The 14,191-nt window shown below is 32.3% G+C and overlaps 1 protein-coding gene across 1 annotated transcript; it reads left to right on the top strand.

Annotated features, from left to right (window-relative positions):
• Positions 1–321: 321 nt before the first annotated feature.
• LOTGIDRAFT_166568 (hypothetical protein) lies at positions 322–13,927 on the top strand (the record flags this gene model as incomplete). The annotated part of the gene is made up of 6 exons (XM_009063637.1): positions 322–384; positions 415–465; positions 842–922; positions 4,949–5,014; positions 11,751–11,902; positions 13,867–13,927. The coding sequence occupies 6 exons, from the start codon at positions 322–324 to the stop codon at positions 13,925–13,927; spliced, it is 474 nt and encodes a 157-aa protein (XP_009061885.1).
• Positions 13,928–14,191: the final 264 nt, after the last annotated feature.

Genomic DNA, 14,191 nt, shown 5'->3' with positions numbered 1-14,191 from the left:
AATTATCGATCTGATTCCCAGATGTTGGCTGTAGATGAATATCAAGGTGCTCTCAGAATCTGTCCAACTTAGAAATGATACCTTTGTTTTCACCATCAAATCCAAGTTTACAATTTTCTGTTACTTTGCTTTATATTATGTCAGATATTTGAATTATATCTCATTCAGAAAAACTTAGAGAATTAGTGTTGACATTGTGTAAGTTTGAAAGTTATTAGAATATGGTAGTATCTAATGTTGTAGTGCACATGATATATAGTAGAGAATATAATCCAGTAAAAACCTGTCCAGGAATTCATTAAGATGTTAGTCATCTTCAAGATGTATTCAGGTCAACCTAATTACCTCTTCTTACTTTGTTTACTATATCTTCTACTTAATAAGGTAAAATAAAGTAAACTTCTTTCTTTCTAGAGCACTGTATCAAAACAACTCTTTCATATCACATCACATCCTTTATGTAAGGTAAAGGCATTTCTTGGTTCTTCAGAAATTAGATTGAATATGTCAATGAAAAACTTTTTTGAAAATTAAAGGGTGAAAAGTGAATTTGTTCTGAGCCAGTATAAAAATCAATGTGTTTTCATGTGATTTCTTCAATGTTCAATAGTCAGAAGACACAAATGATAACCTACTTTAGCTGTACCCTAAACTTAATTCGAAAACTATATAAATCAATTTATTGTGGTTAAGGGTAAATGGCCTAAATTGTTGAAAAGTTTAGGGTCATATGATTGCAGACTGTTCTCTATAAAAAATATCGGTAAACTTCTATAATATCTCTCTACATGATTTATCTTTATTTCACTCTCATTTATAACTTAATTTTTTTTTCTTTCAGGCCAGTAGAAAGATATCAAAATGTGGATACTTGTTTGTGGCACCTGATTTTGACTTCAACAGTCCATTGGACAGATCTCGGGTAAGTGGCTTTTATTGAGTGGAAGGTAAAGGTGCAGGCCCACAAGCGATCGTTGGTGAAACTCTTGTCAAGAAATTAGTAGGCATCAAAAATCTCTGACTAAGACCACTTGTGTACCCACACCATAACTTAACAAAGAGAAAGACAAAGAGTAGGGTTATTTGAAGTATTTTTGACAGTTGAAGATGATTTGCCTTGCTTGTGACCCTCTCTGTGTAGAAAAAATTTATTAGAATGCATGATTTATGGGTATGATAAAGATTGGTTTCAGTTTTCTGCCAGATGAAAAGGAAGCTGTCTTTATATATCATGTGACATGATGACATGACGACACAATGACAAGATGTAATGACATAACAGAGTTGTTAATTTCTACTCTGACCCCATCAATTAAATATTTATTTTGGTTAGTATGATTTGGTCTATGATATAAGACTTTCAGATATTGTCTCATTCTGGAGTCACCGACTAACATGGAACAAAAATTTTTGTCTTCTGTATGCAAAATTTCTACTTTAAAGTGGATCATTCTAAACTTTTGACACAATGAATAAACATCCTTGGGTTAGATTTGTCAATGTGGCAATTTAAACTAACCACTATGAACTTCAGTTCTAAATTCTTCAACTTTGTAAAATCATGACTTGTATATGACTTCTTACATGCAATAAATATAATATACAGACTTGACAATACAATGGTTGTCCATAGCAAGAACTAAAAGGATACTGATCAGTCATCTGAAGCATCTGCATCTTTGCTTAATGATACTTTTGATTAAATCAGGTTCCAGATAACTGCAATTGTTGCTGCTTTATTACACAAATTTTATACAAAAAGCATAATGCTTGCAAATTAGAAACAAGATAAAAAAGAACGATAAAAACCTGTTTCCTGTTGACCATTCCAGAATTTCATAGTTTATATTGAGTAATTATGAAATTCAATGGGCAAATAAGTAGAGCAGAGCATGTCATGTTTTAAAAGCATAATAAAATACATAGTATGTAGCTTTAGATGTTGCTGAAAATTATTCTTTCTTTTGCTTGTACATTCACAACTTTTGGGACTGTGACTTTGAGAAATAATATGTTACCATTAGACATGCAAGAGTTCTTGTCATTAAACATGCAGTTATATGTTAAACCAAGTGTTTACCTATTTGTTATAGTATGTTATATGAAGCAGAACTAAAGAAAATGACAGGTTTAAGAAAGGTTGAAGTAGGTAAGATTATGTGAGTAATTTAGTGTAAGACAGTTTTCACTGGTTTCACTTACTTTGACGTGAATATTACAAGTCTCAAGGGATTTAGTCTTCAAAATTTACTACTTTACTTTTAACAGAGCTACGGTTTGAGTATTTAGTCTGTAACTTTAAATTCTACTAAAATCTGTTTAATCTGCTGCAAAAGTTTCTCATGTGAAGATAAAAGAACAATAATGGGTGAAATCTAATTAAAAAAGGATTTGATGGACTTTCACTAAGATTTTGTTAATGCTTAAAAGGGTGTAGTCGTACTATATATAAAATGTAATGTAGACATTGTAGTACATATTAAAACCTACTCAAAATACAAATCATGTATTTTTGACAGTTGAATGAGTATATGTACATGAATGCAATTCACCTGTAATGGCTTGTCTTGAAAGTAGCATACAGAAGAATACCAGGTTTGGTATTAAATCTTTCAAATCATATGACAACTGGACTTATGTGGCAGTTCTTTGAACATCTGATGTCAAACAATGAGTGAGATTGTCCACTCTACACATTTGTCTAACCAGAAATATATTTTGTATCCCCAGTTGTTCTCCACTTCATCAATGAGAAATTTCAAAATATGATGTTTATACTTTGTTGCCCCAAATATGTGTCAGAGTGATCAATGCATCTTTTAGATATTTTCTTTTTCTTAGAGAGAACCTCATTAGACCGTCCTTTGCAGGCATGCCCCTATATGCTTCCAAATTTGAAATTTCAATACTGAAAGTTGGCTCTCCCCCATAAGGCATTCAGGAGGCTAGCATTATTTCTGCATTTTGTATTGATTAAGATATTCAAACTAGTATTAGGACTAAGTGAAATCAAGTATTTAGAATTTGATTAAAAACTTATTAAAAATTGTAAAAAGGATGTATGAACACTAAGGTAGTGATTTGAACAATAAAAGATTAAGGGATTAAAGTGTTCCTAACGGATAAGCACAGGGTCATAGAAAGTTTAAACTCATTGAGATGGACTGTAGTTACAACTTACTGACCTCCTCTTATTTACATATTCAAATACTCCTTCAAATCTTATACTTGTCATCTTAATAGACGTAAGATAGTTTCTGATTAATGTTTGCAATGCAATTACAGGCATTTTCACTGCCAATTGTGTCTCCTATTATTCAATACTATTTAATATGGAAGGGTTTTTGGGTCAAAAGAAGATGCTCTGTTAAATTGTCTAATACTTATTATGATACCGTCAACTTTGTCATATTGCTTTAGTAGATTGTGATAAAACAAATGTGTTTGGTCATTTCCTCACTAATTACACGTTTACATATCATTTTGGTATTAATTATCCTTTTAAACATATCATTTTCGACATATCATTTTGGTATTATCATTTTACACATATCATTTTCGACATATCATTTTGGTATTATCATTTTAAGCATACCATTTTCTACATATCATTTTGGTATTATCATTTTAAACATATCATTTTCTACATATCATTTTGGTATTATCATTTTGGTACTATCATTTTAAGCATACCATTTTCTACATATCATTTTGGTATTATCATTTTAAACATATCATTTTCTACATATCATTTTGGTATTATCATTTTGGTACTATCATTTTAAGCATACCATTTTCTACATATCATTTTCTACATATCATTTTAAACATATCATTTTCTACATATCATTTTGGTATTATCATTTTAAGCATACCATTTTCTACATATCATTTTGGTATTATCATTTTAAACATATCATTTTCGACATATCATTTTGGTATTATCATTTTAAACATACCATTTTCTACATATCATTTTCTACATATCATTTTGATATTATCATTTTAAACATATCATTTTCTACATATCATTTTCAACATTTCTCTGCGCAATATGCAAATGAGGTCAAAAGGCGTGGCTTCCATAAAAAAAGTTTTCACACGCGGTAATACCTCACACGGAAAGATAACTCGGAATACATTTAGACCCAAAAACCCTTCCATAGAGCAGAGCTTTACTGCTGTTTGTTTTTTTTTGCTGAAAATGCAAAACTTGAACAATGAAAAGAAATGTAATTGAAGTGACGTTTTATTGATAAAAGTGAGTGAAAAAGAAATGTTGGACATCTTTTATTGAAGACTTTGATCCTGTGTCTTACTTTCTATTTATTTATTGGTTAAAATTCAACAAGAATTGTTGATTTACACGGCTATGCACACAACATATTGATCTAAATAATAAAACTAGGGGTGTGAAATTTGTGTGTTTTAAAATCCGCTATTGACATTTTTGAAATAATTGAACAGTTGTTTTATCATGTGTATATACATTTTTTGCTATGTTTCCAAAGTTCTGTATGGATTGTTTTCTGTGACTTAAACTAATTCTAAATGAATACTGACTTGTGATCTGTTTCAAAAGAAACAACTGTTTTGCTCAGCTTTTATGTATTGCACTATTGGTTATATGGTCTGATTATAAAATTATTAAACCAAACAAATGTTCACTTTTGGTCATTTTAGCCGAATTGGTCAAATTTTGAAATTCAAATAAGACTACAAATATAGCTACATTTTAGGTGTAAATATTCTTGCATTTTTAGAATTTTGTTTCCTTGTGATTGGGACCCAGTGTCTCTTTTATAGAATCTATAAGGCTATTGTATTATTAAGTTTCTGTAATAAATTATCACTACCAAAAGTCACCATTCTTCTCCCATTTCAGAGGTTTTGTTTGATATACAGAACTAAAAGCCAAGATGACCAGTTTCTGTTTTTGTATTTTCAGAGATGGCAGAGAAGATTTTTTGTGTTATATGATGATGCTGAACTCACATTCTCTGTTGATGATAATGTAAGTAGTATTTTATAAGCTTTTTAACTGAAAACTGTTATGAATTTACTGTGGTCTGATCTAGATCCTATATAATCCTTAAAGATGTCTTTGCTCATTTTCCTTGGTCAAATCATGCTTCATAGACATCCTTATCTAAACATGTTCTTGGATTTTTTGATCCCATTTCTTCTTTGTTCCCTTTATTTTCTGAATCTGAAGCTTTTTGAAATTGTAAACTGTGCATTCTTCGAGCCGCCATATTGTTGTTGTTGGGCGCATATTTGAACGATTTTTAACCAATCACGGATGTCCCTGGCTGTATACACTGGTTATTCGAAAAAAGACTGGACAGTTTTTTTTTTATCACAGTCACGCTATGGAAATCCTCGTTGTAATTAGTGGCTAATTTGGGACTTTAGAGACAAACCAGTATTTTTCCCATTCATTAGAATACCTCTACTTTCGATTGATATAAGTATTGGCCGTCCAATAATCGAATATATATATATATATATATAAATGAAAATAAGGGAAACTATCTTTAAATCTTTCAAAAACTCAATAACATTCCTTGAAGAGAAGAAGGGTATGGTACAGTTGGATTGATTTCTTAAGGTGCATATTGTTGCGATTATGAAAATTGTCACGAGATCTGTACGCAACTCACAACTCAGTTGCATGAGAGTTGGGTTTTAAACATATCTTTATTCACAACCATACACAACTGATAATCAATCACTACGGTGTGAGGGCAACTTTAGACAGCTTACAATCTAATGATATTATTAGTATGGTTATTTCGAGAAAATGTCATGATGATTTCTGATCTAAAGGTATATCTGACTGATGACCTTGTACCTAAGCCAGACAGGATTCTGGGGTATTTTTCCTATCAATAGTCATAATTCTACATTGTGAATTTGAATGATACACTGAACATTTTGTCATATTTTATGCTGTAAAGATATGGTTATAAGATTTTCAACCCTGTAATTGAAACAAAATGAGATATGTATTGAGAACTATAATACTAAATACTATAATGTAGTAATTGTTTAAAACATCAAGCCTATCTAGTTACAGAAGAAACATGGTTTCTGTTTTACCAGAATATCTAAAGAACTGTTTTACTGGGTAGTTTATAGTCATTATGTTATAAATAGTTGACTGGTTACTATTATACAAGGTCATTGAATTATAGCTGAACTGAAAATAGCTGGGCGTGACTTTTAAATATTAAAAAACTCTGTTTTTATAATCTACTGATAAGGTCCATCTTGAACTTATTTGACAGATTTTAACTTTTGAGGAGATAAGGTTGGCTTAATAGACCAGTTATCCCTATATTTTCAGTGACTAGTTTCGTTCGTTTTGGAACTCTTCAGACTGATGAACGCTCACTCGGTCAGAAACCTTCGTAGCAAAATAGCACGTACCCAAGTACAAGTCGACTTCTTCGAAACCTGCATCTCGCAGAATCTCGTACCGCCTTCCTTCAGACCTAGAATCTACTATGGGAACACCATATACCCTACCAACCTCGCGGAGTCCAAAAAATACTTCACTGGTAGCACACCCAATCGGCCTAATCGACCCAACAGAGGAACACCAAGGTACAATACCAACCGCAAGAGAACCCGTCCCAGATCACTATCTAGACAACGGATCCACACCAACCGTAACACCATCCACCGAATGGTCCAAGAAATTGTTCAAAACCTCAACATGGAAATCTTCTTCTAGACTTAGAAGTTATTAAATTCAAAAGGAATAACCTCTCCAAACTGGAAAGAAATGCACTCGGCAAGCTCAAGAACAACCCTGACATCATTATCAAAAAAGCCGACAAAGGCTCCGCTGTTGTACTCCTAAATAAAACTGCCTACATCGCAGAAGCTCATAGACAACTCTCAAATCGACACTTTTACACATCACTAGATACGGACCCCACTCTGGAATTCAACACTGAAATCACCAACCTCATAACTAAAATATACCAATCAGGACAAATCAGCGAGAAACTCCTGAAAGGCCTCATAGTAGACAACCCCAAACCAGGTCGCTTTTACCTCCTACCCAAAATTCACAAAAACTTGGAACCTCAAGGTCCCTGACAGACCCATCATCAGTGGCAACGGGACCCCAACTCAATTCATTAGCAGCTTCATTGATGAACATATCAAAGAGTCCATTCCCCTCTACCCCAGCTATATTAGAGATACAACCCACTTTATTTGAAAATTGGAATCTGTTGACCTCTCTTCAGAGACAGACATCATCCTCTTGACTATGGATGTTACCTCCCTTTACACCAACATCCCCAATGAAGAAGGCTTAAGAGCAGTAGCCAAAAGTATCCACTCCAATAAACCCAACTGGAGAATCAACCCTCTACATTTATTAGCATTACTCAAACTAGTCCTCACCAAAAACAACTTCGTTTTTAACAATAAACACTACCTACAAACCGGGGGCACCAGTATGGGCACAAAAGTTGCGCCCAGCTTTGCTTGCATCTTCCTCAGCGAGCTTGAACAGGAAATGTTAGATCAAATGCCCTAAAAACCTTTTGTTTACGTCTCATATATAAACGACATCTTCATCATCTGGACTCATGGAATGCCCAAAGTACAGGACTTCCTCCAACGGATGAACGCCTACCACAACACCATCAAGTTCACCGCCGAGCACTCAACAGATAGAGTTTCTTTCCTTGACACCTGGGTTGTTTACAATAAACACACTAATAAACTCTCCGACCTGTTCTGCAAACCGACAGACACCCATTCGTACCTCTCGTACACCTTGTGTCACCCACCCCATATCAAAACGAAGGGACCACACAGTCAATTCCTCAGACTTAAACGTATCTGCTCTAACCCTGTCGACTATAACAAACACGCAGACAATCTGGTACAATATTACCTCAAACGAGGATATCCCAAAGATACAATCCTATCCAATAAATCCAAAGCCGATACCATACAACGAAGCACGTTGCTCAACAAAACCAAAACACCATTCGGTCCTTATCAGCAAAATCTTCAGAGATAACTGGCACATCCTTTCCAGTTCTAACGACAGCAACAAAGCTTTTCCCAAACCCTACCTAACAGCCTACAGAAGGAACCCTTCTCTCAACGATCTCCTAACCTCAGCCACCATCAGAAACCTCGCTCCAAGGCCTCAAGTTAGTGGTAAAACATACAACTACTTAGATGCTGAATGTAACCTCTCCCATTGTCAATTCTGCAAAACACTTAATCTTAAAAAAACCTTCCGCTCCACCAACACTGGCAAATCCTACAACAGTCCCAAAGATTGGACTTGCACTAGCAGAAACGTTATATACCTCCTTACCTGCAACGTTTGTCAGAAACAATATGTTGGCGAGACTAAACGACAATTTCGCATCAGGCTGAAAGAACACTTTGCTGATATCAAACACAGCAGAGACACCCCCGTCTCCGCCCACTTCCATCAACCGAGCCATTCTAGTCGAAACGTCGACTACCAGATCATCAAACAATTAGACACCAACCCGGATTTGTCACAATCAACAACCATCAGGCGCTCCAGCGAACTCCACTGGATCATTAGATTGAAAACTTTCCAACCTCATGGAATCAATGACAAAATCTGAACTCGGGTACCCCCACCTTTCTTGTTTTCTAGATTTTAACTTTTGATTATACTGATTACATCAAAATTGTGTTTAAAACAAATTTTTTAGAGATGTATTTTTTGCAGTGATTCTGACCTGAATTAATGGTGGTCAAGGTGGACTTCTATAATTGTTATTGACCACAATTCACAGTTCATATTGATATTTTTAGTTAAGGAATCCATCTTTGCTTATTTGAGTAACAGACCTTTCCAAAACTTAGTTTGTAGCTGCAAATATATGAAGGCTAACACATCCTGTATTCCTTGATATCCAAAGACCTTGAATTGAACAGTCAGATTGTTTATTAGTCATATTATAAGTGACAGTTGAAATATGACGTCAATGATAGAAACAATCTAGTTAATAACCCAATAATTGTTGGTATAATAACTAACGTCTATCTTCTGATTGGTCAGTTAGATCAGGTACAAGGTGAGATAAATTAAGTTGATATTAAAGCGTTATCAATCACAAATAGTTAAATTAATCTGGTTTTATAAGCAATATATCAACCTTGATAATGTACTTAATATGTCTTTCTGATTAACACCTGAATGAAAGGTGTTAATAATAACTAGGTCTCACTGACGTCAAAGGTCATTTTGTTTATTTTATATTTTAAGATAAAAAAAGTGCTGGTTTTGCATGCAGTGTAACATTTCAACAACAGTTTATGATCTAGATTAAATTGAAACTCTGTAAAAATAGTTGTCATCATTACATTGCACTAATGTTTAATTTTCACTTTGTGCTGTTACATCAGATGATATGAATTCTGATAATTAATATTGCACTTATATTAACACTTTAATGAGAGGGCAATATCATTACATTGGTTTGCTGACATCAGCTTTAATTATGCCTATCATTGGCTCTCATTTTCCTTTTACTCTCTGGATGTTAATTATTTGCTTTAGTTAATTGTCTAGGCATTCACACATCAAAAGGTGATTTGATATGGTGTTATTATCAAAAAGATATTTTGTTGTTTTTCAATAATCTACAAACGCATCCAGATGTTAAATAATTTATGCATGTGTTAACTTTTGTAAACAGTAAAAAGTACTATGATATGACCTATCCTTGAAATTTTATCAAATATGCACCTTTTTTGTGCTGAAATGTTTGTTCTATTTTCATCCAGTCACATGAAAATAAAAAATAAATCCATAGTATAACTGATTACTTTAATAACAAAAATATTTCAAAACAATATTCATGTGTCGTCATCAGATGAAATTACTCCTCAAGGTTTGGCAAGGTATCTTGATTTAAGATCAAAGTGTGTCAAAATGTACCTTGCGAGCTATGTAAGAAATCAGATTACATGCAGTTGTCTTGTATGAGACATACACACCTGTTCTTTCTTATTACGCCAACTTAACTATCCAAATTTCTTATTAGATATACATTTGAAATAAACAAAATTGTTATTCTTTTCTGCTTCGTCAGTTTTCTATCCCGAATCTATCAAGGCCTAATTTGTCATTATTTAACTTGACGTACTGTACGTCAGATCTTAAAGATTGACCATACTTTAATGACATCAGTAAAAAAAACAACAAATTATACAGGACACAGAATAAGCTAATTAATTTGTTTGTTTGTGAGAAAAGTGCTTGTTTTAAGAATAGACAAAAACATCAGCCGTAAGCTTTCATTGGTATTGTCCAAATAGAAGAAATTTCAAGAGACATTAACTGTAGACTTTTTAAAGGCAGATAAACTTGTCTAGTTTAGATCTAATTTGTACTCGGGTTTTAACAATAACTTATTGTTTCCAAGCACATTTGACATATACTACTGGTTTTGTTTACATGCATTAATATATCTCTGATGAGATTTGACTTTTTGATTACCTTAATCATTGATAAGAAATAATTTAAAAAATGACTTACATTAAAAAATGACTTACAGGAAAAGCCAATCTATTTTTCTGTTATTAAAGCATAAAATTCTTATTTCAACATTCTAAACCTAGATGTACATTATATTTGAACTGGCATGTTGAAAGTTATAATTCCTTGCAATTATGCTTGATTCCAATTTAAAACAGAAGAAACAGAATTTTCATTTCAAGGTCATTTCTAAATATAAACAGCTATGGTATTTTGTTGAAATCTTATAGTAAACCTAGCCATAGGGGATCAAGTAATAAAATATTTTATGGTCAAATGAGTTGTTATTTTTGATTATTGACCATCCTATTTATAATTTATTAGTTAAAGGGAATTTCACCTACATATTAGATTTCGAATTTTGTCACTAAGTAGCACTAAAGAGAATAGTTAATCTCTTTAAATATCACAGCAGCTTTAACGGGAAAAAAAAAAACCCTAGCTCAAATGGGAATTAGAATTAACAGGAAGACACCAATTCAACATATATATACTCCTGTTAAAACACACTAGTTAATGAATTTTCTACGACTACATGTATGTGTTTTGTCCCTGCTCTGTGTTCATCCAAACTTCTTGTCATAGAAACCATCTGAGTTGTATGAAACTTATGCCTATGTGGATTGATATGTTTCAATAAGGGTTATTAAATAATGATGCCTCAGACAAGTTTGAAGTTGATAATATTTAAGGCTTAATGGTTATTGTCCTTGATTAAATCAAAACCTGCCATATCAGTTCGTCGGCATGATATATACATGGGTTTTCATCCAAATATGATTATATGAATTTTTTGTACCTAGTCTACTTAGCCTGAAGAATCTCAACTCAATACAGCCTTCACAAACTGTTACATCAGTCTGTCCTAATACTCCTCTATTCCCAGCTTACAAATCTTGTAGTTGACTCTTCATTTTATAGTTCAAAGTTTCATCAATTTGTTTGACAAAGAACTCTTAGATTCTCTTAGCATGTAATTAAGTACAGAAAAACCAAAGTATATTGAAAAGAGACATAAAGAACTTTGGTGCAATTTTTATTGTGATGAAATAATTGTTGGCCAACATAAAAAAATACCGGTTAATATATTTGATAAACTCAGACTTTAATTCTTAGCAATTCTATTCATTTCAGTGAATAAAGGAGATGGTTTAGCCAAGTAATGTTCATTGGATATTGTTTATTTCAGATTAATACAGTACCTCAGGAAGTTATTGATATGAATAAATGTGTTGATGTAATAGATGCTGAAAAATCTACATCCCATCCCAATGCTATTGGTGTTGTAACTCCAGAAAAAACTCACTTTATTAAAGGAGAATCTAAGGAAGAATCACAATGGTAAGTGATATTTCTTATTCATGATTCAATCACTCCAAATAATATATAACATTTTTGTTCATATGGTGGCAACAACAGAGGAAAAGGGCGAAGTTCAATCAAGGAATTGTTCTCTGCAAGGCTTATAAGGATATCACCTACATATTTCTATATTTTGTTTCCTTAGGGTATATCTTAGGGTATCTTGTAAATTCCCTTTCTTACACATCAATTTTATAACCACAAGAAAACTTTCACATATCCACAAAATGGTGAAAATCTTCTCACAGATTATAGAATTCATTCACGAGCTTACTTAATAACTGTCACCTATTCAATATTGGGTTGTAAAAAACATACATTGATGTATGGGGGATTGTCAAAGAAAACAAAATGCAAGTGCATAGAAAACATTGAATGATAAATTACTATTGACTTAATGCATATAATTATACAATGAACGCCTACAGTCCACAATTCTAAACCTCGTACAATGTATTATTAAAGCTGACTTGAAACGCTGGTGAGTAAACCAATATACATTTTCATTGAAAAGAAATTAGGTTACGTCATTTACTTTTCATCTAACATCTTGATTGTTACAACTTAACACCCACTTTGATCAGAAATTGTGAAGAATTTTAGAATTATATGAAAAATATATATGGGAGTTCAGGATTACAATATCAGTTCTACAAACTTTCTAGCACAGGTTTAAGAAGGTTGGATTGGTTCGTGTAGTAAAAGAAACAAGAAAACATCTGATAAATCTCCTACATAATAAAATAATATGCGCTTAGGTTAAGATAACCAACATGTCAGCATGTTTTTTGTTATTTTCTAATTCTGCCAGTCATTTGTCATCCATGTGCTAAAATATTTTTGTTAGTGAATAAAAATTTTCACCTTCAAAAATGTCATTTATACCATAGATGTGTTGAAATATTTGCCAGTTTTACTCATATATATCTTTACCTTTGAATAATATTCTGAACTTCTACAATCTTTCTGCTATGTGAAACATTGTTTTTTTAAACTTTTGTTATACATCTATGTTACTGGCTATAATATTGTTTTATACTGTGAATTATTTTCAACGAGACTTGTAGGTTATATACAATGTTTAAAATGCATGAACTGCATTTTTAATCCTAGCTCTTTTCTATAAAGAATAAATGTTAGGGTATGATTATTAACGTAAAAAACATACTACTGCTAGTAATCTCTTGTCAACTGTCATGTAGTAGTAAAGATACTACTGCACCGTTTTAAACTAGTAGTCTGTATAATGAGATAGATGTCAAATTTATACAATGTATTAATGCTTAAAGTATAAGATACGCATGACCTATTTTAAATATGAATATTATCTATCATAGTGGTTAGCGGTTAGGTGTGGGTATCCGCATTTTTCTGATTTCATTCTGAAAAAAAAAACAGGTGTGTACATATTACGTCTTACTTATTTGTTTGTTTTTTGCAATAATTAACAAGTATTTAGGTCAGTTAAAGGTGAAATAAAGGTAAAACTCCTACTATGAGGTAGATATACAAGATAAGGAAGGAGGGCCTAAATTAAAGGTCATTAGAAATGGGTGTAGTCTAATTTGTCTTGCGTATGTTTTCTCATTGATAGTTAGGTACTAATGAATCTGACCTCAAGTCATGTGACCTTGATTACTCACTGACCATTTCCTAATATGGTTATTATAGGATATCAAATAAGTATGTGAAAGATCAGTTATTTATTTTAGTTATATTCATTACGTTAAATTTGTTTTTTCGCTATTTTCAGAATTACATGCATTCTGTATATTATATGTATTTTCATATTGTATAATCTTGCTTGGTATCAGCTGTTTATATTAATCTCTTTAACCTTAGACAAAAATCACTTCAAATATGGATTCATTATTTTAAAAGAAATTGATTTTCAACTGGGTCTGTGACTTTTATAATCCAACTTAATATTAATGTATTTTTAGCAGTAATTTTACAGTTGAAAATACTAGCTATACTATCTCTTCATCTATAGATCATACGTAATCGATCAAAGCTGTTATCTCTCTATATGATATATGCTATACATGATAGCTCTTTTGTTAAGTTGGCTTTTGAAATAAACTCGATGCAAATTCTGTAGGCATCAAGTTGGAGATATGAAAATAAAAAGTTCTTTCAGCACCATTTATTGAATATTTTGGTTGATGCATTCTTGTAAGTGTGTTTGACTATATATAAACTACTTCTACAATAGTTTATGATATGTGGTTTATGTATTCTTTCTTGATATATGCCTCTATCAGTGAT

This window comes from Lottia gigantea, assembly GCF_000327385.1.
Source record: "Lottia gigantea unplaced genomic scaffold LOTGIsca_59, whole genome shotgun sequence".
Classification (NCBI taxonomy): domain Eukaryota; kingdom Metazoa; phylum Mollusca; class Gastropoda; family Lottiidae; genus Lottia; species Lottia gigantea.
The sequence above is the reverse complement of the archived record's forward strand: the minus strand, read 5'-3'. Positions and strand labels throughout refer to the sequence as shown.